General features: G+C 43.4%; 1 protein-coding gene across 5 annotated transcripts in view; it reads right to left on the bottom strand.

The window, feature by feature from the left end:
* The window catches only part of CACNA2D1 (calcium voltage-gated channel auxiliary subunit alpha2delta 1), a 1,217,365-nt gene that overhangs the window by 282,792 nt on the left and 907,979 nt on the right, over positions 1 to 26,594 (bottom strand). For all 5 annotated transcript variants that reach the window (XR_009555717.1, XM_060244655.1, XM_060244656.1 and 2 more), the window contains exon 12: positions 6,585 to 6,695. Coding sequence is in view for 4 of the 5 variants with exons in the window: in XM_060244655.1 (XP_060100638.1) it covers positions 6,585 to 6,695 (111 nt within the window). In the remaining variant the exon portion in view is untranslated. The remainder of the gene's footprint in view (positions 1 to 6,584; positions 6,696 to 26,594) is intronic.

Here is a 26,594-nt window from a genome sequence, read left to right as displayed (position 1 = left end):
TTTCCCAAATGCCTGTTTCTATATTTTTTTATATAGTCAACATGAAGTCTTAAGTGAAGAAAGTTCTATTTGCATCCACTTAAAAAGCTTCAATGCCATGTTTTTATCTCAAATGCCTCCAAACCCTGTTTCTTTCCTACTGTTCACCAAAAGAAAAAAAGGACTGAACAGACCATGAAGTCTGCAAACTTTGATTGCCTTTATCTCCACCAGCTTTACCCATACCATTAGGGTACATTTATTGTATAAAATTATTTTAATTATTATAATGGGGTCTCAATGGAGAGAAAACCAGTGTTCAAGCATCATCCATCTTCTTTCATGACACTACACACATGCACCATCCATACTCTGCATAACTAATACTGTTGCTTATTTTTTGCATGAAGAACAAAATGTCCAATTAGATCTAATTCTATAAATATAAAAGCCAAGCTGTACTAGTGATGACTCACAGATCCTCCTTTTGACTGAGCCAAATGTCACTTAATCCTTCCACCCCCAGGACAGACAAGGATTGGGCCACTGGGGAAACTGCCTTTGCATCCTATTGGCCCATACCACTGGGCAGTGTTCCCTCTAAGCTGAGTTAGTGTGAGCTGGCTCACTCATTTTTGTCTTAGCTCAGGAAGGATGGCCTTAGAGCATACTAATTTGTGCAGCAGCCAAAATGTTTGCTCTCAGCCTTAATGCCAATAGCTCATGAAGTAGGATTTTTGCTCACAGGACTTCACAACTTAGAGGGAACATTGCTGCCAGGTCCTCCATTTTCCTTCAGTAGCTATTGCAGGCAACCACAGTATTCCAAGTTTGGTTCTATCAGTAAAAAGCAGAGGGAGGAGGCTTTTTCCAGGTCTATTTTGGCCTTTGAGGGAGAACTCTTTGAGGGCAGTCCTGACTAGGGTTGCAAAATCCAGGTTGGGAAATACATGGAGATTTTGTGATGGAGTCTAAAGAAGCCAGAGTCTGGGGAGGGGAGAAATCTCAGTTGAACATAATGTCATAGAGTCCACCCTCCAAAGCAGTTATTTTTCTCCAGGGGGAGAGAGATTTGTTGTCAGGAGTTCACTTGTGATATCAGGAGATCTTCAGGCTCCACCTGGAGGTTGGCTTTCCTAGGCATGGCAGCCCCCTCTGGGTGACTTGCTGCCTCCTGACTAGCATGACTTAACTAGGCCTGGCTACTTGTTACTATTCAGCAACAGCCTCCCATAACAGTCAGTGTGATGTAGCAGTTATCACTTCCGAGAAGGGTCTGCCAGATCCAGGTTCTTGAGTGACTTGAATGCTTTTGGACCAGTCACAGACTTTCAGCCTAACCTACCTCACAGGGTCATTGTGCAGATCAAAAGGGGGAGAGGAAAATTATGTAAGCTGCTTTAGTCCCCACTGTGGAGAAAGACTGTCCTTTTCCTAGGTAGAGGCTGCAGGAATTGGGAGGAGATGGAAAGCTGAAGTCAGGGGGGCAGATAAAGATCAGTTGATGGTTGGCTGGGAGGGGGATAGTATTGCCCATTCCAGATTGGAAAATGCCTGGAGATTAGAGGGGATGAAGCCTGGAGACAATGGGGTTTGAGGAGAGGTGGGACCTCAGATAAGTACAATGCCATAGACTCCACTCTCCAAACCAGCCATTTCCTCTTGGGGAACCATTGTTGCCAATCTCCAGGTGAGGGCTGCAAATCACTCAAAATAGCAACTGCTCTCCAGATGGCAGAGATCACTTCCCCTGGAGAAAATGGTGGGCTCTGTGTCATTATACCCTGCTGAGGTCTCTTCCCTCCTGCTTTGGTCCCCACTGTGGAGAAAGACTGTATTTTTCCTAGGTAGAGTCTGCAGGGAGGAGATGGAAAGCTGAAGCAGATCACTTCTCCAACAGAAAACAGACACCTTGAATTGCATACTCTATGGTATACCATAATAAAACCAGGCCAGGCCAAAAAAGAAAATTCACACCACAAGTACACCTTGATGCTAAAAGCTTCAAGGCCAAATGCAACATGGAAATGTGCCAACAATGCACTGCAGACAAAAGGAATGTTAAGTTTCAGTGTCTGTGTGATCGTCATCATGATATGATGCAAAAGCAAATTGACGCTGAGTATCCAAGGCCGGGGCACTTGCCCAGAGCCTCTTTCTACAGCCCACTGTATTTATTCTCACAATAGGACCACTGGATTCAAAAGTCCAACACATTGGCTCATCCCCTAATTTTTATTGGAAGATGTGGCAACCACAAGACTGGCTTTGCACTATGTCACCACGCCCCCCTGTCATTAGGTAGCCTCTCTGTGACCTGCCTACTGCTGGCCCTGTCAGGCCAGAACTCCATCAATCAGCTTCTATATATTCTATTTATAAATATCCCAAAAAATCCTCTTTATGGGGCAATATTCCACTTCTTCATTTACAGCATAGTCTGTGGTTGAATCTTTCTTTTTCTTTCATTCTGTTTGTCTATCTTCCTTCCTTTCTGCCATGTACACATTCATCACCCTCCTCCCAAATATTTTTCTAGGGCCCGTTGTATTTCTTCCTACAACGGGCTTTACCGCTAGTACTATAATAAAACAAATAAATCAGTAAAAACATGCAACAATGATTGAATGCAATAATGACTCAGAGCTAACTTGTGAAAAGTATGATCTGCAGAAATATTTGCAAAAAACAGCCTCTGGTTTCACCCATATGTATCATGAATATGTAGGATAGTGAAAAATTAATGTTTTAAACTTAGGAAGTGGTAAGTCACAAGGTATATAGCCAGGGCTTTTTTTGTAGCAGGAACTCCTTTGCATATTAGACTGCGCACCCCTGATGTAGCCAATCCTCCTGGAAAGCATACAGTAGGCCCCATAAGAAGAGCCGTGTAAGCTCTTGGAAGATTGGCTACATCAGGGGGTGTAGCCTAATATGCAAAGGAGTTCCTACTACAAAAAAAGCCCTGTATATAACAACTCTGGAAAAAAACCTGCTTAATATTTTACTCTCACAAGAGAAGTGAAGACTGACATGCTGGGAACAGATGCCTCAATCAATTATTCCAATTTCAGCATGGTGTCTCCTTGTTCACGTAACTCATGGTAGTCATTTGGACATTCAGAGATCTCAACCATATTGAATGAAGACATACAAATGTACCCAAGATGTTTTCCAGTAAATAAAGGACAATTTAAACCAAAATGAAACTTAAGTGAGCTCATCTATTAAAATGATCTTTAGAGGAACCTTTGGAAAGCTTAGTTTTTACCAACTGAATAGGCAAACTCCTGCCAATGAACAGAAATGCAGAAACTGAACAAGCATTGATACATTTAATTGTATGCAATCAGTAGTCTCTGTTCACTATTATCCCATAACACAAATAACAAAAATATGATATATTAAATATGTTGTGGAGAAACACCATTTTGTTTGTGATATGGTGGATGGGGAGAGACAACCAAACTTGAGGAAGGCCTTGGCTTAGTCACCTCCTCATCCCCCCCCTCCCCTCCTGTCTGTAACTGGTAAAGCTGAGGCAGCTCCCTAGAGAGAACAGGAAGTCCATTAGAGAGCTGTCCCAGAATGCTGCACAAGGGTGAGCCAATTCCTGGGGAAAAAAATTAATGTGGTTTTTTTGCAGGAAGAAATGTTCGTCAATTAGAGCTTGCCACAGACAGAGGCAGCAGCCCTATTGCTGGTCCAGAGTGACCATTTTGGAGAGTATGAATGACCATCTATCCAGCAAAAACTAAGTAAGGTGCCTGTCTTGCATGCCATCTAGTTTGGGCATGAGTTTAAATCAGGGAGAGAAATGGAGGGTTTTGTTTGCTTTGATTTATGTCTTCAGTTCACTTATGAACTGAGCCATTCGTGGGAAGGGCGGGATATAAATCTCAAATAAATAAATAAAATAAATAAATTTGCCTGTAAATAGTTTTAAGCTTTAAATAAATATTTCAATTGTCAAAAGATTGAGTACCTCTGTACCACATAGTTCCCCCAAGCACTTGGAATGATAGAAGTGGGCAGGGAATACCTAGGGTGCAAAAAAGTGACAAAATGGCCAGTTGCCAACTCTCCGGAGGAGCCACAAAGATATCTGGGAAGCCCTGAGGTGGGTTCCTAGTGACATGGGAGAAAGGTTAGAATGTTGTCCCATCTAACCAGAGCCCACGACAGGGACAATGGTGGCAGCAATACCCTGAGGGAGTGGAATGGCACCTTCAAGTCAGAATACCAGGAAGGGGTAGGCAGACCTGGGGCCTGCCAGCTGACATAGGCCCAGTCCACCGCATATATTGACAGTGATCAGCTGATCCTAAAACTTGCATCTGTAATAAGATGCTTAGGATGGACCAGATTAAATGTAGTGCAGCATCATATGTCACAATTTTCCACTGCATTATTGTCTGGAAGCAGCAGCCCACACTCCTGAATGCGCTTTGGATTTGTTAGAGCCAGCAGCACTGCTGTGCTTAATGGCTGCAGGGGACATGAGTGCCTGTGAGAAGATGGGGAGTTGGTTCCCAGGCATGCATCTGAGAGACACAGATGCTTAAGATGGTTTCCCAGTAAATCCCTCTTGTTCGCAGGATCTTGCAAGAGTTCTGGTTCTTGAGAAAGGTCAAGACCATGTTCAATTGGCTTCTTTAAAAAGGACTATTTATTTATTTATTTATTTATTATTTATTACGTTCGACTTATATCCCGCCCTCTCCGCAAGCGGACTCAGGGCGGCTGGGTGGTGCTCAAGGAAGGCATATTCCGCCTCCCCCTCTGTTAATGGAACTGGAGAATAATAGAGAGGAGAAAGAGAACTTGGGTGTGGTTTAGAGTGCCCTTCTCTTCAAGAGACAGCCAAAGGAGGCTGTTGCCAAAAGGTGCTGAAGAGGGACCCCTGAATAATTAATGAATACCCCTATAATAATAAATGAAAATATGTTTTTGCCTTCAAAAGAGAATGTCTGATGCAATGTTTGAAGCAGTTGTTTGCTAGAAGCAGATAGTCTCAATGGGTGTAGATTCACAGATGTGTATTGGATAACAGAGAGGCCTCTCTGAGAAGCTTCTTACTAAAGCTGATAACGCATGAAGACAGGATGTATGGAAAAATACTAGAAATTACAGGAAGGTGGGGCATGTTGCGTTAGATAAGCCTGGGAGCCTGCCTGCTTGTTTTGGGGTGTGAATAAAAATGGTCTGAATGAGTATAACTTTAACTTAGTCTGTTTGGAGGCTTATGGCCGGCTAAGTTCTGCCTTGATATCAAAGTAAAAATCGTTTCAACACAGTGATGAGTGTAGACCTCATTATTTCTCTGCTTCAGTGTCTGAGAGAACTGAGACAAGATTGGAGTGGGTGGAAAAGTGGAGGTGGCTGCTAGATAACTGTCTTTTGACCCCTTCTGAAAATTATGTACTGTGGATACAGTACATCAGCAGAAGTCAGGGAGGGAGTTCTAGAATACACTTATCAGGGCTGAACAAAGACCAGAACTGATAAACGCTATGTTGGCTTTTCAGGACAGCTAAGAGAATTAATTACAATTTTAAAAGAGCCAAAATAGGGGTAGGAATTTCATAGCCAAAAAAGTGGTAGGTCATAAGAGAAGGAACCATATTCAGCGTTGAAAAAGAAGGAAACAAGCAGAATGGAAGAGCTAGGATAGAGAAAGAAGATATGACTCAAGCACAGTTTATACTACCAGTGGCCATTACAGGCACCAAGCAAGGGCATTTTACTTCCTCTTTAGGGCTCTAAAAGTGTGCAGACCATACCGGCACAACATTGGGTGCATTCACACTACACTAAATAATGTGTTTTGCAACTGGATTTTTACTGTTTTTACACAGTAAAAATCCAGTTGCAAAACACATTATTTAGTGTAGTGTGAATGCACCCATTGTATGATTCAACCCTAGCTGTGCTCCATTTATGTACATATGGTTAGGATTATGTTGACTAAATTCATTGCTGTTCACCATGACTGGGATCAATGCACCCATGGCCTACGGCCCTATACACTGGAGATGTCAAGATTTTTACACATACATGCAAAGCATATGACCTATAATTGTATGACAGGCTCTCTGAATAATATTATGTCTCTCCCATGACCACAAGGCACTGTGTCTCCTCCACAGTATCCATGACTGCTGATGACAGTAAACAGCTGATTGCACAATTATCTGCAAAGTGGTAAGCTACCTTGATTTAGGGATGTAATCACTGCAAGTTCAAGGGATATTAAAGAGTTTGTGGGATATTCAAAGCGATTCCTGATGTAAAAAATACATTGGAGTAACTTGCATGAATTTGATCCAAGACTGGCAATGTTTATTCAAATATGACAAGCTGTATTTACGGCTTAAACAAAAAGATGCCACTTTTTGGTCTGCAGACCACAATAAATTACCTTTACCTTGCTTATATGTCAGAATATATGTTGTTATACAATACTGCTTTCAGTGATTTTCTTGAAAATAACTTGATTTTTATCTAAAACCATTTCTGCTGTTTCTTTCTCAGTACATTCCTTAATTTTTGGAACCTATATAAGCTACATCAAGCAACAAAGAGCTTCCACAAATGAGCCTTACTTTTTTTTCCTTGTTGTATTTGTTGAAAATTTCCTGTGCTCTTTCTTCACCACCATCAGTAAATAACATAATAATCTTGTTGCAGTTAGCTCTGTAGACACTCTGGCTGTGCTGGAAGAGATAGAGAGACACATACTAGTTAATGGTTCATCAAACAGAATAAGCCAAGCTGCAAATTTCAGGTATCAATGAGCAATCTTCAAATATGGGTTCATGTACTTTTTAGTCTAAATTCTCCTATATTTTCTCCAACAACAGAACAGTTGCTAGGAAGTTATTTCCTTTCCTTCTTATTTATTTTGTATTTGGAAGTATTAAATATAGCAATTCAGAATAACAAAGATATTAGGGGCTTAAGAATAAAGGGAGAGGAATACAAATTGCAAGCGTTCGCAGATGACCAAGTATTCATTTTAGAGGACCCTATGCAGTCTATTACCAACTTAAAAGAGGAACTAGAGAAATTCGGTAGGGTGGCACGGCTGAGAATAAATATTGAAAAGACAAAGATCCTGGTCAAAAATATCCCAAAAAATGAGTCCTCAGAATTGCAACAATTATCTAACTTTCAAGTCATCAAAAAAGTGAAATACTTGGCGATATATCTTACTAGTAGATGCAGTACAATATTCAAGGATAACTACTCAAAGTTGCTAAAAGAAATAAAGCAAGATATGTGCAAATGGGGGAACCTTCAATTGTCTTTTATGGGTAGAATTGCGGCTCAGAAAATGTCCATTCTTCCTAAAATAATGTTTTTGTTTCAAGCCATCCCAATACAGTTAAACAACACCTTTTTCCATTCCTTGAATAAATTAACTAGTGACTTTGTTTGGCAAGGAAAGAAAGCAAGAATAAAATGTAAACTTCTGGAGGATTCTAGACAGGGGGGACTATCACTTCCTAACTGGGAAATCTATTATAAAACAAGTATACTTGTTTGGTTGAAAGAGTGGGCTAAATTAGAGAATAAGAGGATATTAATATTTGAAGGTCATGACTTAAGAATTGGTTGGCATGCATTCCTATGATATAAAATAGATCGCCACAAATATTTTAAGAATCATTTAATAAGAAAGTCATTAATCGTTTTGTGAGGAAAAATAAGAAAATCTTTATATGATAAGATTTCGAATTGGGTGGCTGCATTAGAGGTGTTTACGCAGCCACATTTGTCGATACACGAGACCCCCTTAACATATGAAACTTTGTTGGACAAGGACGGGATTATGAGAACAAGCTTTCAGTTGGCAGAACATCACTCTGGATTGGTGGAGAACGGCCCAACTTAAATCTAGATACAATAAAAAGAAAGAGAAAGGCTTTTATCTGAAAGAAACTATGTTTGATAAGCTCTTCATAGATGTAAAACAGATTAGTAAACTATACAGTTACCTTCTCTAAATGGAAATGCAAGATGAGGTAGTTAAAGATGTCAAATGAGCTAGGAATATAGGCTGTACAATCCATTTGGAACAGTGGTCTCAGATTTGGTAAACAAATATAAAAATTACTAAATCAACATCTTTTAAAGATAATATCTACAAAATTATATATAGATGGTATATGGCCCCAGCAAAGTTGGCAAACATGTTCCCAGGGCTGTCTAATAAATGCTGGAAATGTGAGAATAATTTGGGAATGTTCTTCCATGTGCGGTGGTCTTGTAAGAGAGTCAAGGAATATTGGACGAAAGTTCATGAAACACTCCAAAATATGTTAAAAACTGTTGTTCCTTTTAAGCCAGAGCTCTTTCTTCTAAATTTAATGCCGGAAAAAAATAGGGAAAGCTGAGAAGCATTTGATAGTTTATGTTAACACAGCAGCGAGGATTCTGTTAACACAGTTTTGGAAAATAAATGAAATGCCAACATGGATGACTTAATTGTAAAAATTGTAAAAATAATAGATACCGCTGAGATGGATAAGCTTTCTAATTTGTTAAGAACAAAACCTAAGAAATATGTTGATGTAAATTGGAAACTATTTTATGAGTGGTTAACAAAAAGGTGAAATGTTAAAAAAATGAGAGAGATAAATGAATGCCGCCAGATTCAGGGTAGATGATGTTAATGCTAATTGAGAGGTAGCAATTTATTCTTGATGTTGAGGTATTTTATCTAAGAATACAGGTTGTAGGTGATATGTTTACAGCGAATTTTACCATATCCTCTATCTCCATTTTTGTTGATGTTGTAGTGTACATTTGTCTTTGTATTGTCAGTTATTGTTTGTTATTTGTTATCACAGAATAAAAAAATTTTTAAAAAAGAGTTTGAGTGATTACATTCTTATTTTGATAGTTTCTCTTTCAGGTTTATAAGCCACTTTGATAATTGTATTATATGAGAAAAGCAGCATATAAATATGCTAAATGAAGAGATCAAAAAAATAAGTTGACCCAGGAAAACAGGTAAAAGTAATTTTTCCTGCAACCAACTGAATGAAGCAAAAGGTAACATATCAGGCAGTTATACAGGCCCACGTGCTGGGTCACAAGCCCCTCAAGAGCCACTACTGAGAGAGGACTACCCAGATATAGAGAGCAAGACTGATTCCCCACTAGCTTTGTCCCAGTCTCACGCTCTTCTCTGCGGGGCTTCCGTCAGATTTTGCACAAGCTGCTGCAAGGCTGCAACTCACTCTGCCTCTTTCCTGCAGCAAGCAAGCTCCTCTAAAAACCAGTTTCTGCTTGCCGCGGGAAAGAGGCGAGCAAGTTGCAGCCTCATGGCAGCTTGTGCAAAATCTGACAAGCCCCGCAGATGAGAGGAGCATGAGATTGGGACAAGGCTAGTGGGGAATCAGTCCAGGTGTGCCACTTCTTCTCCTGGCTCTTTTTGTACCTATGCAAAAGGATGGTGAGTTAAAACTTTTTGCATGGTTTTCTCCTTTTATTGTTGTTTAGTAGAATACAGCCAATCATGCTTAATAATCCACTGGTTTGCTCACATTCTGCTCACTGATCACAAGCAAGTAGCCAAATGTTCAGATAAGTCCCAGAGAATTTGGATGCCTCCAGTTAGAATGATTAAACTTTTTTTTTTTTTTGCTATACCTCAGGAAAGGGGCAACAAACAGTTCTCCATGTACAGCAATCTGCTTAATGACCCACCTATGACCCTATCTAACAAGCTGCTGAGGAAAAGAAGGCTCAAAGCAATAGTCTGGCTCTGCAGCACAAAAGGGCTATTTCATAGATGTAAGCCATGTAAAGCTGTTCAGCATGATGCTATGCACCTACTGAACCAGCAAACATTGAGATGATCTGATCAGGAGCTCGCCTCATCTGCAATCAAGGGGCTTTGAGCCAGCTGAGTTTGCCCATCAATCTTGTTCATGTCACTTCAAAGCATGCCTAACTAAACCTCCTGGGGCTCAGCTTGTGTTTTCTATTTCTCTGCTGCTCATAGTTTGGTTGTTGACCCCAATGAGATTCTATCTTTGTCCATCTCTTCCTGTCACATGCCTCTGCAGCTCAGTGGATCTGGAAAGGGTTAAAACCACTGGTATAGTACTTGGGATAGGCACAAATTGGGAAAATGTAGTTAATTTCAATTTTTGGTTTGTGGCATGCCCAGTTCATGAACCACAAACCGTCATGAACTTTTAGCTACCAAATAAACTGGTTCAGTTCATGAGGTTTATGATATAGTAGAACACCACCACCCTTGTGTGCTAGAGACACCATACTTGTAGGGGATTTTTGGATGACTCTGCTTTACCTGCCACCCAAGTTTGCTGAGGATTGGAATTATGGATCCAAATTATGCCTCCCCCAAAAAGGTGCCCCTAGGAAACTGCTTTCTGGGGAAATTGCATGCTCAGGTTCAGGAGTGTATAGAACTGATCTTGTGCAAACTAGAGACACCACATTTGCAGGGAATCACTGGTTGACTCTCTTCTATCTGCTGCATAAATTTGGTGAGGATTGGATTGAAGAGCCCTAGTTATTCCTCCCCCCCCCCCCAAAAAAAAGTGCCCCCAGGAAAGTGCTTTCTGGGGAAATGACAGGAAATCACAGTATCAGGAAATTCAAGAATGTATAAAACTGATCCTATGCAAGATAGAGGCATCAAAGTTGCAGGGCACCTCCCCTGGATGCTCCTCTACATGCCCTCCAAGTTATGTTACTTTGAAGTTTGGTAAACATTTTGATTCAGGGGAGACAGTCTGTCTGGAAATGTATCTATATCTCCTCCATAAGGCATATAGTTTATTCAGTTTATGTGAATTGTGACAGAATTACATTTATCTGATACCTTTAGGGTTGCCAATCCCCAGGTGGGGGCAGGGGATCCCGCAGTCTGGAGGGCCCCCCCTGCTTCAGGGTCATCAGAAAGCAGGGGAAGAGGGAAATGTCTGCTGGGCACTTCATTATTCCCTATGGAGACCAATTGGTCTGTGGGTATCTGGGGCTCTGGTGGGGGGCTGTTTTTTTACGTAGAGGTACTAAATTTTCAGCATAGCATCCAGTGCCTCTCCCCAAAATACCCCCTGTGTTTCAGAAGGATTGGACCAGCGGGTCCAATTCTATGAACCCCCAAAAAGATGCCCCTATCCTTCATTATTTCCAATGCAGGGAAGGCATTTAAAAGGTGTGTGGTCCCTTTAAATATGATGGCCAGAACTCCCTTTGGAGTTCAATTATGATTGTCACACCCTTGCTTCTGGCTCCACCCCCAACGTCTCCTGGCTCCACTCCCAAAGTCTCCAGATATTTTTTAAATTAGACTTGGAAATTCTAGATACCTTTCATTCTTTGTATTCCTCAGTTTGTGGTATGTTTTCAAGACCTTATGGGATTCTTATTTCTAAAGAGGCTTTACACAATGAAATGTTGATTGGACTGATAAAAATCACAGACCATGCCCCTGTCACAGCAGTTATCAATTCAAAACAGTTTAGTTCAAAATACACTTGGCAATTTAATCCAATTTTAATGGCAGAGGACAATAGCAAGCATAATCTTAAAATAACAACAGAAAGGTATTTTTAAGAGAATTTGGACATCTCTATATTACCCACACTTTGTTGGGAAGTAATGAAAGCATGGTGAGGGGGGTCATGCTTTTAGAGTTTATCAATGTTAACAAAACAAATAAGGAAACATATTAATGATATGGAAGCTGAAAACATTAGGTTAACAGAAATAAATAAAAGCTTGGGATACCCTTTAGATAAAACAATTTTAGAACAAAAATAGAGAAGGAGTTAAATTCATTAGCTATTATTAGAATAACATTGAAATTAAGGTATATTAAGCAAAGGTATTATGAATTTAAATGAAAGTGTTCTAAATTATTAGCAAACAAAATCAAGATAGCCCAGCAATGGAAATTGATCTTAGCTGTTAAAAATTCAAAGGAGAAAATGGTTAATAAACCCAAAGACATTTTGGATTCCTTTGTGGAGTTTTATAATAATCTTTATAGAGGAAATCAAATTCAATCTTCAGCGATTAACAAATACTATCTCTTGGCAGGTATTCTCCTGCTGCACCCTAGGTTTAGTGATTTGTTAAATATGAACATAACCTTCAAAGAGACTTATGTGGCAATTAATTCATTAAAAACAGGCTCTGCATCTGGATTAGATGGATTCAGACCAGAGTTTTACAAGAATTATAAACATATTTTGGCTCCCTAACTTCTTCATCTACTTAACGAGATTATGAAGGGTTTTCCATTGTCTTCTTGGTTTTCAGCTAAATTAGTTTTAATTCCTAAATCAAATAAAGATCCCACATCTAGGGAATTTTATCAATTTCATGGATTATAATTTTTTTTTACTAAAATACCAACTCCCAGACTGAGAGTTTGTTTCTCATCTTTAACAAATCCATATAAATATGGTTTTATTCCTAGACATTTCATTGCAGATGCATTCAGGGAGGTTGTGGATCTTCTGATTCACTCTAAAAAAGGGGGGGGGTGATCATGATTAATAGCTCTAGATCTCTATAAAGCCTTTGATTCAGTGAATTGGGATTATTTTCAAATAGTACAATTTTTTATAATTTTGGAAATAAAGGTAATAATGTGATTTCAATTATTTATTTGCCATATACTGATAGTATAACAACAAATATTGTGTTTCTGGATTGACAAATATTAATTGTACCAAACCCGGATGCTTACTCTTCCCTTTGCTTTTTATCTTAGCTTTGAAGCCATTACCTAAGATCTAAAAACACTCCCTATTGAGATCTGGGCCCTGCGGGACTTAGTGCATTTCTGCAAGGCCTGTTAAATGGAGATGTTCTGCTAGGCCTGTGGCTGAGGTGTTGGACATCTACTTTGGCCTCCCCAGTATTATGCTCATCTGTACTTTTTGTATTTATATGTTTGCCTGTTCCCTCCAAGAACCAATTATCACCCACTGGCAAGCATATGGGAAGTTATGTGGGAGCAGATGGTGATCGATTGGCTGAATGCTGCCATTGACTGTTATTGTTGACATATTGTTTTTATTATAACTTGGGGTTTATTAATTATCATATCTAATTATGGAATTGTGTTTTATTGTGTTGTAACCTGTCCTGAGCCTGCTTGTGGGATAGGACAGCTAGAAGCATAATAAAATAAAAATAAATATTCAAAGTATCAGAGGAATTGCCCTGACCTGAACAGCCCAGGAAAGCCTGATCTCAGAAGCTAACCAGGGTTGACTCTGGCAAGTACTTGGATGGGAGACCTCCTTGGAATACCAGGAGTTGTGAGGTGGGGCAGGCTTTATTCAGCCACTTCCCTGAATATCCTCCAGACCAGTCACCAGGTACATGCCATGTCTTCCAGGCACACACTCACACATGCACACACACAAACACACAGTTGCACATATAAATACAAAAAATACCAACAAAGATATTAGTAGAATTAAATGTAGAGAAAAAGAATATTCGTTAACAATGCATGTGGATGATATGTTCTTTTTCACAAATTTGACAGAAACTATACAACCATTAGAGGAATAATTTTTAAAATGTAATAAATTTCTGGCCTCAGTGGTAAACTTTACAAAATTTAATACATCATACTGCAATATCTCCACAACTCAATTGAAAGCCTCTCATAACCGTATCCAACCGTATCCATTCAATATCACAGTAATCCAAGTCTATGTCCCAACCACTGATGCAAAAGAGGCTGAAGAGGATCAGTTCTATGAAGATCTACAATACCTAGAACTAACACCAAAAAAAGATGTCCTCCTCATCACAGGGGACTGGAATGCCAAAGTAGGAAGTCAAAAGGTAATCGGAACAACTGACAAGTTTGGCCTTGGAGAACAAAATGAAGCCCGGCAAAGATAGAGTTTTAATTAATAGGAATCAGTTTTAGATCCTCCTTCCGCATTATTTCTCTTGTACTTTACTACCTTCTGTTTCTAGTCACTCTTTTTGTGTTTGTTGCCTTGTTTTTACTTCATTTTATTTTCTCATCTCTTTTTGGGTTCCTTTTTCTTTCTCCAAACTTCTCTTTATCTTCCTCTTTCTCCTCTTCCTTAGAATCTCTTATCTGTTGTCCTTCTCCAGAATGTCTGTCTAGTAAATCTTGTGCTTTAAATATCAAAGTGATGTTTAATCTCTTCTCCTGATACACAAAAAATGCACAATTGAAATTGAATTTCATTTTTTCTTAACCAAGCTGTCAGGTTTTTATATTCATTTCTTCTTTGTCTCATACTTTATGAGACTTCTTTTAGAATTTTTATTTTATTTCCTTTCCAACTTAATTCCTAAGGGAAATCAACCCTGACTATTCCCTGAAAGGTCAGATGCTGAAGCTGAAGCTCAAATACTTTGGCCACCAAATGAAAGGGAGCACTCACTGTTATAAACAATTAAAAAAATCATAAACAATGAAAAAAATCACATTTAAATATATTTAAAACTACCACATTTAAACTACTACTCAACAATAAAATGATGGTGTCCAGAACTAATACCATTATAATCCAGGTGATCCAGAAAATCATATACTCTCCCAGCAAATTGTCTCCAGCTCTTGAGGGACTGAGTCTTCATAAGCAGTACTCACTTTCCAGAGAAGTAACCATATGACAGCAGGGGCCTAATAAATATTGACACCTACTTCCTCACCCAAAAGCCTGGCAGAAGAGCTTTGTCTTATAGGCCCTGTGAACTGCAGAAGGTTCCACAGGGCCCTGTTCTCCAAGAGTGGGAAAGCTCATTCCACTAGGCTGGGGCCAGGGCTGAAAATGCCCTGGCCCTAGTTGAAGCTAATTAAATGTCTTTTGGGTCAGGGATTGCCAGAAGATGTTGATCTGACAAGTGCAAGGTTGGACAAGGCACATATGGGGAGACACAATCCTGAGGGTATGTTGATCCCTGGCTTCTCATGGCCTTAAATGTTATTACCAATACTTTGAAATGGATCCAGAACTGGATCTGCAGTCAGTGCAGTTCACAAAGCATAGGCTCTATGCGTGCCTACAAGGATGGCACTGTAGCACAAGTACTGCCATGTTCTGCACTAGCTGCCATTTCTAGATCAGATGCATGGCCCATGTAAAGTGAGTTACAATAGTCCAATCTGGAAGTGACCATTGCATGGATCACTGTAGCTAAGTCAAAGAATCACAGAATCATAAAGTTGGAAGGGACCTCTAGGGTCATCTAGTCTAACCCCCTGCACAATGCAGGAAATTCACAAATATTGCCCCCCCCCCCAAATTCACAGGATCCGCATTGCTGTCCAATGGCTATCCAACCTCTGTTTAAAAATCGCCAAAGAAGGAGAGCCCTCCTGAGGAAGCCTGTTTCACTTAGGAACTTCTCTGTCAGGAAGTTCTTTCTAATGATGAGACGGAAACTCTTTTGATTTAATTTCAACCTGTTGGTTCTGGTCCTACCTTCTAGGGTCACAGAAAACAATTCTGCACCATCCTCTATATGACAGCCCTTCAAGTACTTGAAGATGGTGATCATATCACCTCTCAGTCGCCTCCTCTCCAGGCTAACCATCCCCAGCTCCTTCAACCTTTCCTCATAGGACTTGGTCTCTAGACCCTTCACCATCTTTGTTACCCTCCTTTGGACACCTCCCAGGTTGTCTATATCCTTTTTAAATTGTGGTGCCCAAACGGAACACAATACTCTAGGTGAGACCTAACCAGAGCAGAGTAAAGCAATACCATCACTTCACATGATTTGGATACTAGACTTCTGTTGATACAGCTCAAAATTGCATTTGCCTTTTTAGCCATCACATCATACTGTTGACTCATGTTCAGCATATGGTCCACTAAGACCCCTGGATCCTTTTCTCACATACTACTGCCCAGACAAGTCTCCCCCATCCTATAATGGGATTTTTCCTACCTAAATACAGAACTTTACATTTATTCCTGTTAAAATTCATTTTATTGGTTTCAGCCCAGTTTTCCAGCCTGTTAAGATCATCCTGTATCCTGTCTCTGTCTTCTACTATATTTGCAATCCCTCCCAATTTAGTATCATCTGCAAATTTAATAAGCATTCCCTCTATTCCTTCATCCAAATCATTTATAAAGATGTTGAACAAAACAGGGCCCAGGACAGATCCTTGAGGCACTCCACTTGTCACTCCTCTCCAAGAGGATGGGGAACCATTCACAAGTATTCTTTGGGTGCAGTTTGTCAACCAGTTACAGATCCACCTAACGGTAACAGGATCCAAACAACATTTTACCAACTTGTCAACGACAGTATGTGGAACCTTATCAAAAGCCTTACTGAAATCAAGAGAAACGATGTCTACAGCATTCCCCTGATCCAACAAGGTAGTCACTTTCTCAAAAAAAAAGATCATGTTAGTCTGACATGACTTGTTCTTGAGAAACCCATGCTGGCTCTTAGTCATCATTGCCATCTTTTCTAAATGTTCCAGGACTGACTGTTCGATGATTTGTTCTAAAACTTTTCCAGGCATAGATGTCAAGCTGACGGGTTGGTAGTTACCTGGATCCTCCTTTTTCCCCCTTCTTGAAGATGGAGACAAGATTTACCTGCCTCCAATCTTCTGGCACCTCACCTATTCTTCAAGAATGGCCAAAGACACATAAATTACATCTGCAAGCTCTTGGATTCAGTTCATCTGAGGACTTGGTTTCATTTAAAGAAATTAGGTGTTTATGTACTACCTCCATGCTGATCCCAGGTTGGAACTCCATACCCTCATTATATGTTCTGTTTTTGCCATGTTGAGCACTGTTTCCCTCAGAGTCAGAAGAGAAGACTGAGGAAAAGTAGGACTTGAGCAATTCTGCCCTCTCTTCATAACCTGTTACAATTTCACTTTCTTGCCCTCGCAATGGGCCTACCATGTCCTTGGTCTTTTTTTAATTCTGAATATAAGAAAAGAACCCTTTTTTGTTATTTTTAGCATCTTTGGTTAGGCTAAGCTCATAGTGAGCTTTAGCTTTCCTAACTCTTTCACTAAAAGCACTTGTGATTTGTTTATATTCATCCTTGGTTATAAGGCTGACGTTCCATTTCCTAAATTAGTTTTTTATTTCTCAAGTCTTTAGAGAGCTGTTTAAGGAGTCACCTCGGCTTCTTTAGGCTTCTCCCATTTTTTCTTCTCATAGGAATCATCTATGATTGTGCTTTCAATATTTCACTTTTAAGAAACTCCCACCCCTCTTGAACCTCCTTCTACCTAAGTATTTCTGACCATGGGATTTTACTTAACATAGTTCTAAGTTTGTCAAAGTTTGCCTTTCTGAAGTCCAATCTATACGTCTGACTACATACAGCTTTTCCCTTCCCTAAGACTGTAAATTCCAAAATCACATGGTCACTACTGCCCAGGGTGCACATTATTTCCATCTCATCAACCAATTCTTCTTTGTTGGTGAGAATCAAATCCAAGATAGCAGATCTCCTTGTTTCCTTCTCCCCTTTCTGGAAAAGGAAGTTGTCAGCAAGACAAGTCAGGAATTTATTTGACCTTTCATTTTTAGCAGAATTGGACTTCCAACAGTTGTCCGGGTAATCGAAATCTCCCATGATCACTGTGTCCCTTCTCTTGGAGAATTTTGCAATCTGTTGTCGGAGTATCTCATCCAAGTCCTCTGCCTGGCTTGGTGGTCTATAGCACACCCCCATCATAATATGACAATTATTTCTTACTCCTTTTATTTTTACTCAGAGACTCTCAACTGAGCTGCCATGCTCAGATTCATGTATTTCTTCACAAGTATATACCTCCTTCACATATAATGTTATACCTCCACCTTTTCTTATTTGTCTATCCCTTTTAAATAAGTTGTAACCCTGGATCCTAATATTCAAATTGTGAGTGTCATCCCACCATGTTTCAGTAAGGCCTATAATGTCATAGTATCTTTCCTGTATTAGGACTTCCAGTTCCTCCTGTTTGTTTCCCATACTCTGTGCATTAGTGTAGAGACATCAGAATCCATGTTTTATGCATCCTGAGGGTTTTGTTTCTGTACATACCTGCAAGTTAATGTTACCTAGCATATGTGCAACTCTCTGCAACTCTTTAGTGTTCTAATTTCCAGTTATTGACATTCTATGAGACTTTGAATTATCTTGGTCCCCCATGCAATTTAGTTTAAGCCCTCTGTCAGGCAATTAGATCTCAAAGTAACCAGTCCTTGAAATGATACAAAGTTAGGCTTTATTTGATAATCCATATGCATTGAACGAAAAGGAATTGGGATTGATACCAAATAATGTTGTAGAGCATACTACATCAAAGGTTTCCCAAACAAAAGCTGCTATTCTAAACAATGGGGAGTCCAAGTGTGAAGATTCACACGGTAACCTTCCCTTATCAGTTTCCTGTGGTCTTTCTTCCTGGGACTCGCTGGCATCTTGTCCCTGGAGGCATTTTATCTTCAAAAGAACACATTCCTACATTTGTTAGTAATTGCAAAGTGAGTTCACAGGGTACTCTGGCAACATTATACTTTGATGTGCATAGCATTCTATAGTGTTAGTAACATTGATTCAACATGGCTACTATGTTTTAATAAGCATCTTAAATTCAGATAGATTGACATTGCCTGACATCCTCCTTATTAGGTTAGCAAGGCTGTTACCAAACATCCTTTTCCTACCATCGTAAGGTGCAAACCATCTGTCAGAACTTGTAACTTTTGCTTTACTTGCCTTGACCAAACTGACTCCATGCTGTAACTTAGTAATAACATAGAGTGCTTGATCACAGCCATTAACCCTGCCCCCTGTGCTATGCCAAATATTTAGGGCAGTAGGGTAGGCGGCAGATAGTCTCTGCTTAACATCCACAGGTGCCCTTTGAAGACAGGCCGTTTGGCCTTCACAACAGGGGAGCATCCTCCCTTCTGATAACGAAGGCTGGGAAGAAGAGACACTTGTCTGAGACCGTGTGAATGATTGTTTTATTATGCTTTGCTGCTGGCATAAAATGTAACCAACTGCCAGGAATTGGCATTACTGTTATTTCGTTGCTCTAGTACTGTAGTTCTTCAATAAAGGTCCTAACTTGTAACAAGTATTGGACTCGTCTGAAGTTCATCCAAGTTCTGACATTATAACAGTAATCTTTCTTTGGGACTTATCTGTACTGGCAACCTGGCCCGATGGCGGCAAAGGCTCCAGACAACGGAGAGCCCAACATCCCACCCGACGAAGAACCCCTCGACCCGAAGGTAACGGGAGCAAGGCGGAAACTTAAGGTCCCCGCACCCTTCTCCGTTGACGCCTTCCCTCCGCGGACCTGGAGCCCGAGGAAGTCCACGGCAGCTATGGAGGCCGCGGAACGGCGATACCGGGCCCTCGCCAAAGGCGGGGGAGAAGGAGAGGAGGAAGAAACCAGGGACAAGGGGCTCGACACCTACGGCGGAGGGGACCCGATCCGAACGCTGCGCAACGAGCTGTTCGATTGGGTGAAGGAGATCCACGACGAGGTCCACGCATCCAGAACCCTAATGGCCGAGGAGATGCAGCAGAACCTAGGAGCGATCCGCGACCAAATACGCACGCTCCAGGGCGCCATGCCCGCGGGCCAGATCCTGGGAGGGGGAGGCCCGGTAGGACCCCCAACCGGCCCTCCGGCTCCACCGCCGGCCGGCCCTCCGGTTCCACCCCCGGGCGGGCCGGTCCCCCCCGCGCCGCCTGGAGCTCCAGCGGCCCCGGCCGCGCCCGCGGCACCGGCGCCCCCCACGCCCGCAGCTCCCGTGGTTCCAGCAGGGCCAGCGGTCCCGGTCCCAGTCGCCCCAGTGGTACCAGCCCCCGCGGCCCCTGTCGCCCCAGCCGGGGGAGATGGGGGGGCACCAGGGAACTAAAGATTACGTTCGATGGAGATGGGGACGAGGTGGAGTACTTCACAATCCAGTGCAACACGTTTTTCACGCACTGGGGAGCGGGTTACCCTACCGAAGCGAGCCGAGTCGACCACATCACCTCCAAGCTACGGGGGCCGGCTCGAAAATGGTACGTGGGGCTTTACACGGGGAGAAAGCCCAAGTTGGCCACAGTGGCTGACTTCCTGCAGGCGATGCTCCGACAGTATGGAGATCCCCTGCGGGAGGAGAAAGCCATCGAGGCCCTACAAAGGATCGAACAGGGCAACCGCACCACCCGCGAGTACGCCACTGAGTTCATGGGCCACTGCGCGGCAGCCAGAGGTTGGAATGAGGTGATGAAATACACCGCATTCAAGAATGGCCTGAACGCGAACATCCTTGATCGGTGCTACCACCAAGGGAGACCAGACACCCTGGTGGGATGGATTCAGCTGGCGGGAGAAGTAGAGACCGACCTCCAACACGTCGGGATGCGGCACCAACAACAAGGCAAGAAAGGGGGGAAGCCGAGTCCCTCTCCCGGCAAAGCGGAAGGGAAGCGAGGCCCCGCAACCTCGACCCCCACTACCACGGCTCGGAAGTGCTTCAGGTGTGGGGACCCAAACCACCTGGCCGCCAACTGCCCGGTGAGGCCAACGCCGACCCCGACTCAATCCAAGTCAACGCCCACCGCGCAAAAAAAAAAAGGCGGCCGTGCTAAGGAGCCCAGTCGGGGCGCCGTCGCCACTTCCTTGGCGATTGACAAGGATGTTACCACCATAGAAGAGTCCAGCGAAGAGTCCTGGGACCAGGAGTCGGCGGGAAACGACAGCGACCTGCTTTAATCGGTGCCGCAAAGCAGGTCCACGAAACGCCGGCACTACTAACAGTGAGAGTTACCGGGGGGTTATTGTTCATGGCAGTCACCCTCCTGAACCCCAATCTTAAAAGATTTATGCACGCCCGCGCCCTGATTGATTCCGGGTGCACCCGAGACATTATCACCCCGCGCCTAGTGGAAGCGCTGGGACTAGCCACGTCCCCCCTCCCCCACCCCATCCAATTCGAACAGATGGACGGGTCAACTATGAGAGGGGAACCTTGCACCCTAGAAACCCAAGCTACCCCCATGGGGACGGAGGAGCACTGGGGAATAGAAACTTTCGTCATAGCCCCGTCCTCCTCTTTTGACGTGGTGGTGGGAGCAGGGTGGCTGGCTAGACACCAACCGGACATTCGATGGGCCGAGCAGATTGTACGATTCCTGGACTGGCGGTGCGAGCACCACCATTGGAGGACTGAATGGGGCCCGAAAGCACCTCCCCAGAACGAGAGACTCTGCCTCACCCTTGAGGAAATAGGGTCGATCCCCAAAGAATACAGGGGCTTGAGGAAAGCATTTAGTGAGCGGGAAGCCGACGAGCTCCCTCCACACTGCCCTACAGATTGCGCCATCGAACTGATCCCAGGGCAGGCGCTGCCGAAGGCAAAGCTATATTCCATGGGGTGGGCGGAGAAGGCCGAACTGAGAAAATTCATTGACAAAAATTTGAAACGGGGTTTCATTCGGCCGGCCACGGCTCCCCACGCAGCCCCAGTCCTATTCCGCAAGAAAAAGGACGGGGGGCTTAGACTTTGCACAGATTTTCGCGGGATAAACGGGATTTCCATGTCCAATGCTTATCCGATCCCGCTGATAAGAGACCTATTGAACACTGTGGCCGAGGGAAAAATCTTCACCAAACCCGATCTCCGAGACGCGTACTTCCGCGTGCGGATTAAAGAAGGAGACGAGTGGAAAACGGCATTCAATACACCCATGGGACAATTCGAATATTTGGTGATGCCTTTCGGGCTTCAGGGGGCGCCGGGGGTTTTCATGAATTTCATAAATGAAGTGTTGAGAGAATTTTTGTATAAGGGGGTGGTGGTGTACCTTGATGACATCATTATCTATTCGAAAGATCTTGAGTCGCATGTGCCTCTGGTGAGAAAAGTGTTGACTACCTTGTGCAAGAACAAACTGTATGCTAAACTGTCTAAATGTGAGTTCCACAAGACGGAACTAGACTACCTGGGTTTCCGAGTATCGGGGGAGGGGCTAGCAATGGATCCCGCCAAAATCCAAGCGGTTCTAGATTGGGAACCCCCCGAACCCGACGGCAGTTACAATCATTTCTCGGGTTCGCAAATTTTTACCGCGGATTCATTAAGGGGTTCGCCCGTGTAATGCTCCCCCTCACTGAACTCCTCAAAACGAAGGGAAAAGGAGATGAGGCGAAAAAACCCGGCGCGCGCCTAACGTGGACGCCGGAGTGCCACCAAGCTTTCAAAGAGCTCAAACAACTCTTCACCTCTGAACCGATACTGGCTCACCCCAATGAATTAAAACCCTTTGTGGTGCAATGCGACGCCTCCGACGTCGCCGTAGGAGCCATATTGATGCAGAGGAACGAAGAGGGGGAACTCCGTCCCTGCGCCTACATCTCACACAAATTTTCAAACGAACAGAGGAACTGGTCGGTCTGGGACAAGGAGGCTTTTGCAGTGATGTTTGCTCTCAAAACATGGAGATCCTGGTTGGAGGGAGCCCGAGTCCCTTTCAAAATTTGGACCGATCACAAAAACCTGGAGGCCCTCACCGGCCGCCGCAAACTGACTACAAAACAAATCCGGTGGGCGGGGTTCTTTGCTAAGTTCAACTTCGTGCTAAAACACATCCCCGGCACTAAGAATTTTTTGGCTGACGCGCTGTCGCACATGCCCCAGCACAAGAGCCAGAGGGAGGAGGTAATCGATTCCCTCATTCCTCCCTCCGCAGTTGCGGTGGGGGTCACCACCCGCTCGGGAAAACAAACCGGGGGCCCTGACCTACAGCAAAAGGGACGCTTCGCAACAGAAGCAGAACTAGAGGGAACGGAACGACCAGAGGGGCTGGAGAAGGGGGAGGAGGGACTTTGGTTTCACAAGGGGAAAATCTACGTGCCCAAGTCTTTGAGAAAAGAGGTGTTGGAGCAAAGCCACTCTAGCCGCCTAGCCGGCCACTTTGGGTATGTTAAAACCCTCAATTTAATCACCCGACAATTTTGGTGGCCCAAACTAAAGAAGGATGTCTCTGAGTTCGTGCTCGCCTGCCCCACTTGCATCATGTCCAAACGGAGGGGGGGAAAGCCACCGGGCCATCTAGTTCCCCTCCCCACAGCCAGCCGCCCATGGGCAGTGGTGTCAATGGACTTTATCGTAGAACTCCCTCCTTCCCAAGGGAAGACAGTGATATTAGTGGTGGTGGACACATTCTCCAAACAAGCCCATTTCATCCCCTGTAAAAAACTCCCCACAGCCAAGAAGTTGGCCCAATTATTCTTTAATCACGTGGTCCGCCTACACTCATTCCCAGAGAAGGTCATTAGCGACCGCGGGCCACAGTTCGTTGCCAACTTCTGGCGGGAGTTTTGCAAACTAGCAGGCATTGAGCAGGGGCTTAGCTCCGCGTACCACCCACAAACGGACGGACAGACGGAAAGAGTGAACGGGCTTCTCGAGCAGTACTTGAGATGCTATATCAACTACCAGCAAACGAATTGGGTGGAACTCCTCCCCTTCGCAGAATATGGGTACAATAACAGCCTCCATAGTTCCACCAAAACCTCCCCTTTCCAAATAGTCAATGGCTACGAGGAAAAACCCTTCCCCAATCTCTCCCTACCATCCGGATCCCCGGAGCCCACTTCATGTCAACAATGGTGGGAAGGAATACGGGAGGGGTGGAAAGTGATTCAAGAAAACCTGGAGGAGGCGAAAAAGGAGTACAAACGGCACTTTGACAAAAAGCACGCCCCTCAATGGGAACTGAAAGAGGGGAAGACAGTGTTTCTGTCCACAAAGAACTTACCCCTCCCGCAAGGGTGTCGCAAACTCGCTCTGAAATATCTGGGTCCATTCAAAATAAAAAAGGTTATCAACAAGGTTACTGTGGAATTAGAGCTACCCAAATCCTTGAGTAAGATCCACCCTGTTTTTCATTGCAGCCTTCTTCGCAAAGATCCTGGAGCTACGTCATTCCATCCTCGCCCCCCGGAGCCGCCTCTGACCCTAGTGAGGGGTCAGAGTCACCATGAGGTTCAAGAAATTCTGGACTCTAAAGTCCAACGGGGTGTGCTGTACTACCTTATCAGGTGGAAATACTTCCCCCCGAGTTGTGATGAGTGGGTAAAGGCTAGCGATGTGTCCGCTCCGCAACTACTTAAAAAGTTTCACCTACTGTACCCACACAAGCCCAAGGCGAAGAGCTCAGGGGGGGCAGTATGTCAGAACTTGTAACTTTTACTTTACTTGCCTTGACCAAACTGACTCCATGCTGTAACTTAGTAATAACATAGAGTGCTTGATCACAGCAATTAACCCTGCCCCCTGTGCTATGCCAAATATTTAGGGCAGTAGGGTAGGCGGCAGATAGTCTCTGCTTAACATCCACAGGTGCCCTTTGAAGACAGGCCGTTTGGCCTTCACAACAGGGGAGCATCCTCCCTTCTGATAACGAAGGCTGGGAAGAAGAGACACTTGTCTGAGACCGTGTGAATGATTGTTTTATTATGCTTTGCTGCTGGCATAAAATGTAACCAACTGCCAGGAATTGGCATTACTGTTATTTCGTTGCTCTAGTACTGTAGTTCTTCAATAAAGATCCTAACTTGTAACAAGTATTGGACTCGTCTGAAGTTCATCCAAGTTCTGACACCATCTCCTTATAAATGACCACCACCTTGAAAGCATAAGCCATGGTCCAGATATCCAAATCTTTCCTGACAACACCATTGGCACAGCCAGTCATTTATTTGAAGTATTCTTCTTTCTCGTTCTAAGCCTTCGACAGGGAGAACTGACAAAAACACAACGTGTGCTTCCAGCTCCTTCACCTTCTGACCCAGAGCAACATAGTCTCTTTTAATACATTCAGGGCTGTGACAGGCAGTATCATTTGACGTGGATAAGCAAGAAAGGATAATATTCCATGGGCTTGATAAGTCTTCATATCCTTTTTGTCACATCCTGGATGTGTGCACCCGGTAGATAGCAGACCTCTCGGGATGACAAGTCCACTCAGCACACTTTGAGCTCTACCCCTCTGAGCAAGGAGTCTCCAATTACCACCACCCTCCTCTTCCTATATTGGGGAGCAGAAGCTCCAGGCTTCTTATCCACAGAATCCTGAAAAACTTTCTTCAAGCTCTGTGGAGGCTGGGGAAGTAGTCTTTGTTCCAGTGGTTCAGAGTCAGATCTATGGAAAGATCTATGGAAAGATCCTGGAATCGATTGCTGAGCAGCAGAGGCTCAGAACATCTCTTGATTTTCCTGTTCCTTTGGGTTACGCTTTTCCACGAACTCTCTTCCTATGTTGGGTTCTCTTCCAATTGCTGAGACACTGCTTTGTCTTTCTCCTATTGTCCTTTCAAGAGTGCTTCATGGGTTCTATCAAGAAAATCTTCACCTTCCTTTATACAGTGTAGTGTTAGGGTAACTGCTCTCAAAATGAACTTGGGGAATTAGGTTGAGAGACAGCTGGCCCAATAGGAATCTTTGTTATCTGTGTATACCAGGCTCAACCATTCAGATAGTCAATGCTCAATAAACATGGACTCTAATTTAATAAAAACCAATTGTAATTTATTTAGAATAATGTTTCTTTCATACAAGGTAAAAATACAAAACACTCACACATTCACACAGGTCTAGGAAACACAGATAGATTGATAGGGGAACATATATGGGTAGACAAACAGGGTCATATTTACCATCGTAGACTTCAGGGAAGGTTTCCAATGGCGACTTAAGAGGACAGGGGAAATGGACCCAACACTGTGGCCAGAATTGGGGATGGATCTAGACAGCGGGTAATAGGGGTTGCTGAATAGAAAGCACACATGAGTGGAGTTGGGTCAGAGGTTAAATAGACTCCCTTAGACCCTTAGGGGCTGGGAGGTCTTGGGGAGGAGCAAGGGGGAGGCTCTGTGATGACCAAGGAGGCTGGACATCCCTTGCTGACACCTAATTGGATGCCAGTTTTGACCAATGAACTTCACCTTAGTCTGGTGAAGCTGGAAATTTCCAAGCTGCAATGCTGCCTGGGGCGGCTCCAAGGTATTAGACTAGGGTGAGAATGGGAATGGCTGGATACTTAAGGTTAAATGGGATTAGCTGGGAAGGTGACAATAGGGAATCAAATGCTGGCCTAGGTACCACCCGGGTAAGACAAAAGACTTGATGGAAGACAGGAGATGTCCTTCCTCTTATCTCATCTTCTGCTGGGCAAGATTTATTGTTCTGGTATTGCTGAGCAATTAGGATCAACAGTGGAGCTATTAATCCATTCATGAGGTAAATGAGTTGCTTGCAGACTAGGGTGTGTACGTGTGACTTTCCCACTAAGAAGGAATGAGTTCAGCCTGGTAGGGTATGCTTGGGTCAGGAAAGCAAGATGGATTCTGCTGTTGTTAGCTTTAGGTCCATGGAGGCAGGCTGGAAACATGGTGGCCTGGCTTCTTCCACTGCAGTGGCCAAGACTGGGCACACAAGAAGCAGCTGGAGCAGGTCTGTAGTTCTGGCTAACACCCTTCAGAGATGTAGAATGCAAAGCTGCCATATAAGCCTTAGAAACTGTAAGCAAAGTCCACTTCTTAGAGCAGATGTGTGAGAGTCAAATCTCCAGGCATC

The sequence above is a fragment of the Heteronotia binoei genome, chromosome 8 (assembly GCF_032191835.1).
Source record: "Heteronotia binoei isolate CCM8104 ecotype False Entrance Well chromosome 8, APGP_CSIRO_Hbin_v1, whole genome shotgun sequence".
NCBI classification, from domain to species: domain Eukaryota; kingdom Metazoa; phylum Chordata; class Lepidosauria; order Squamata; family Gekkonidae; genus Heteronotia; species Heteronotia binoei.
This window is presented reverse-complemented; position numbering and strand designations above follow the sequence as displayed.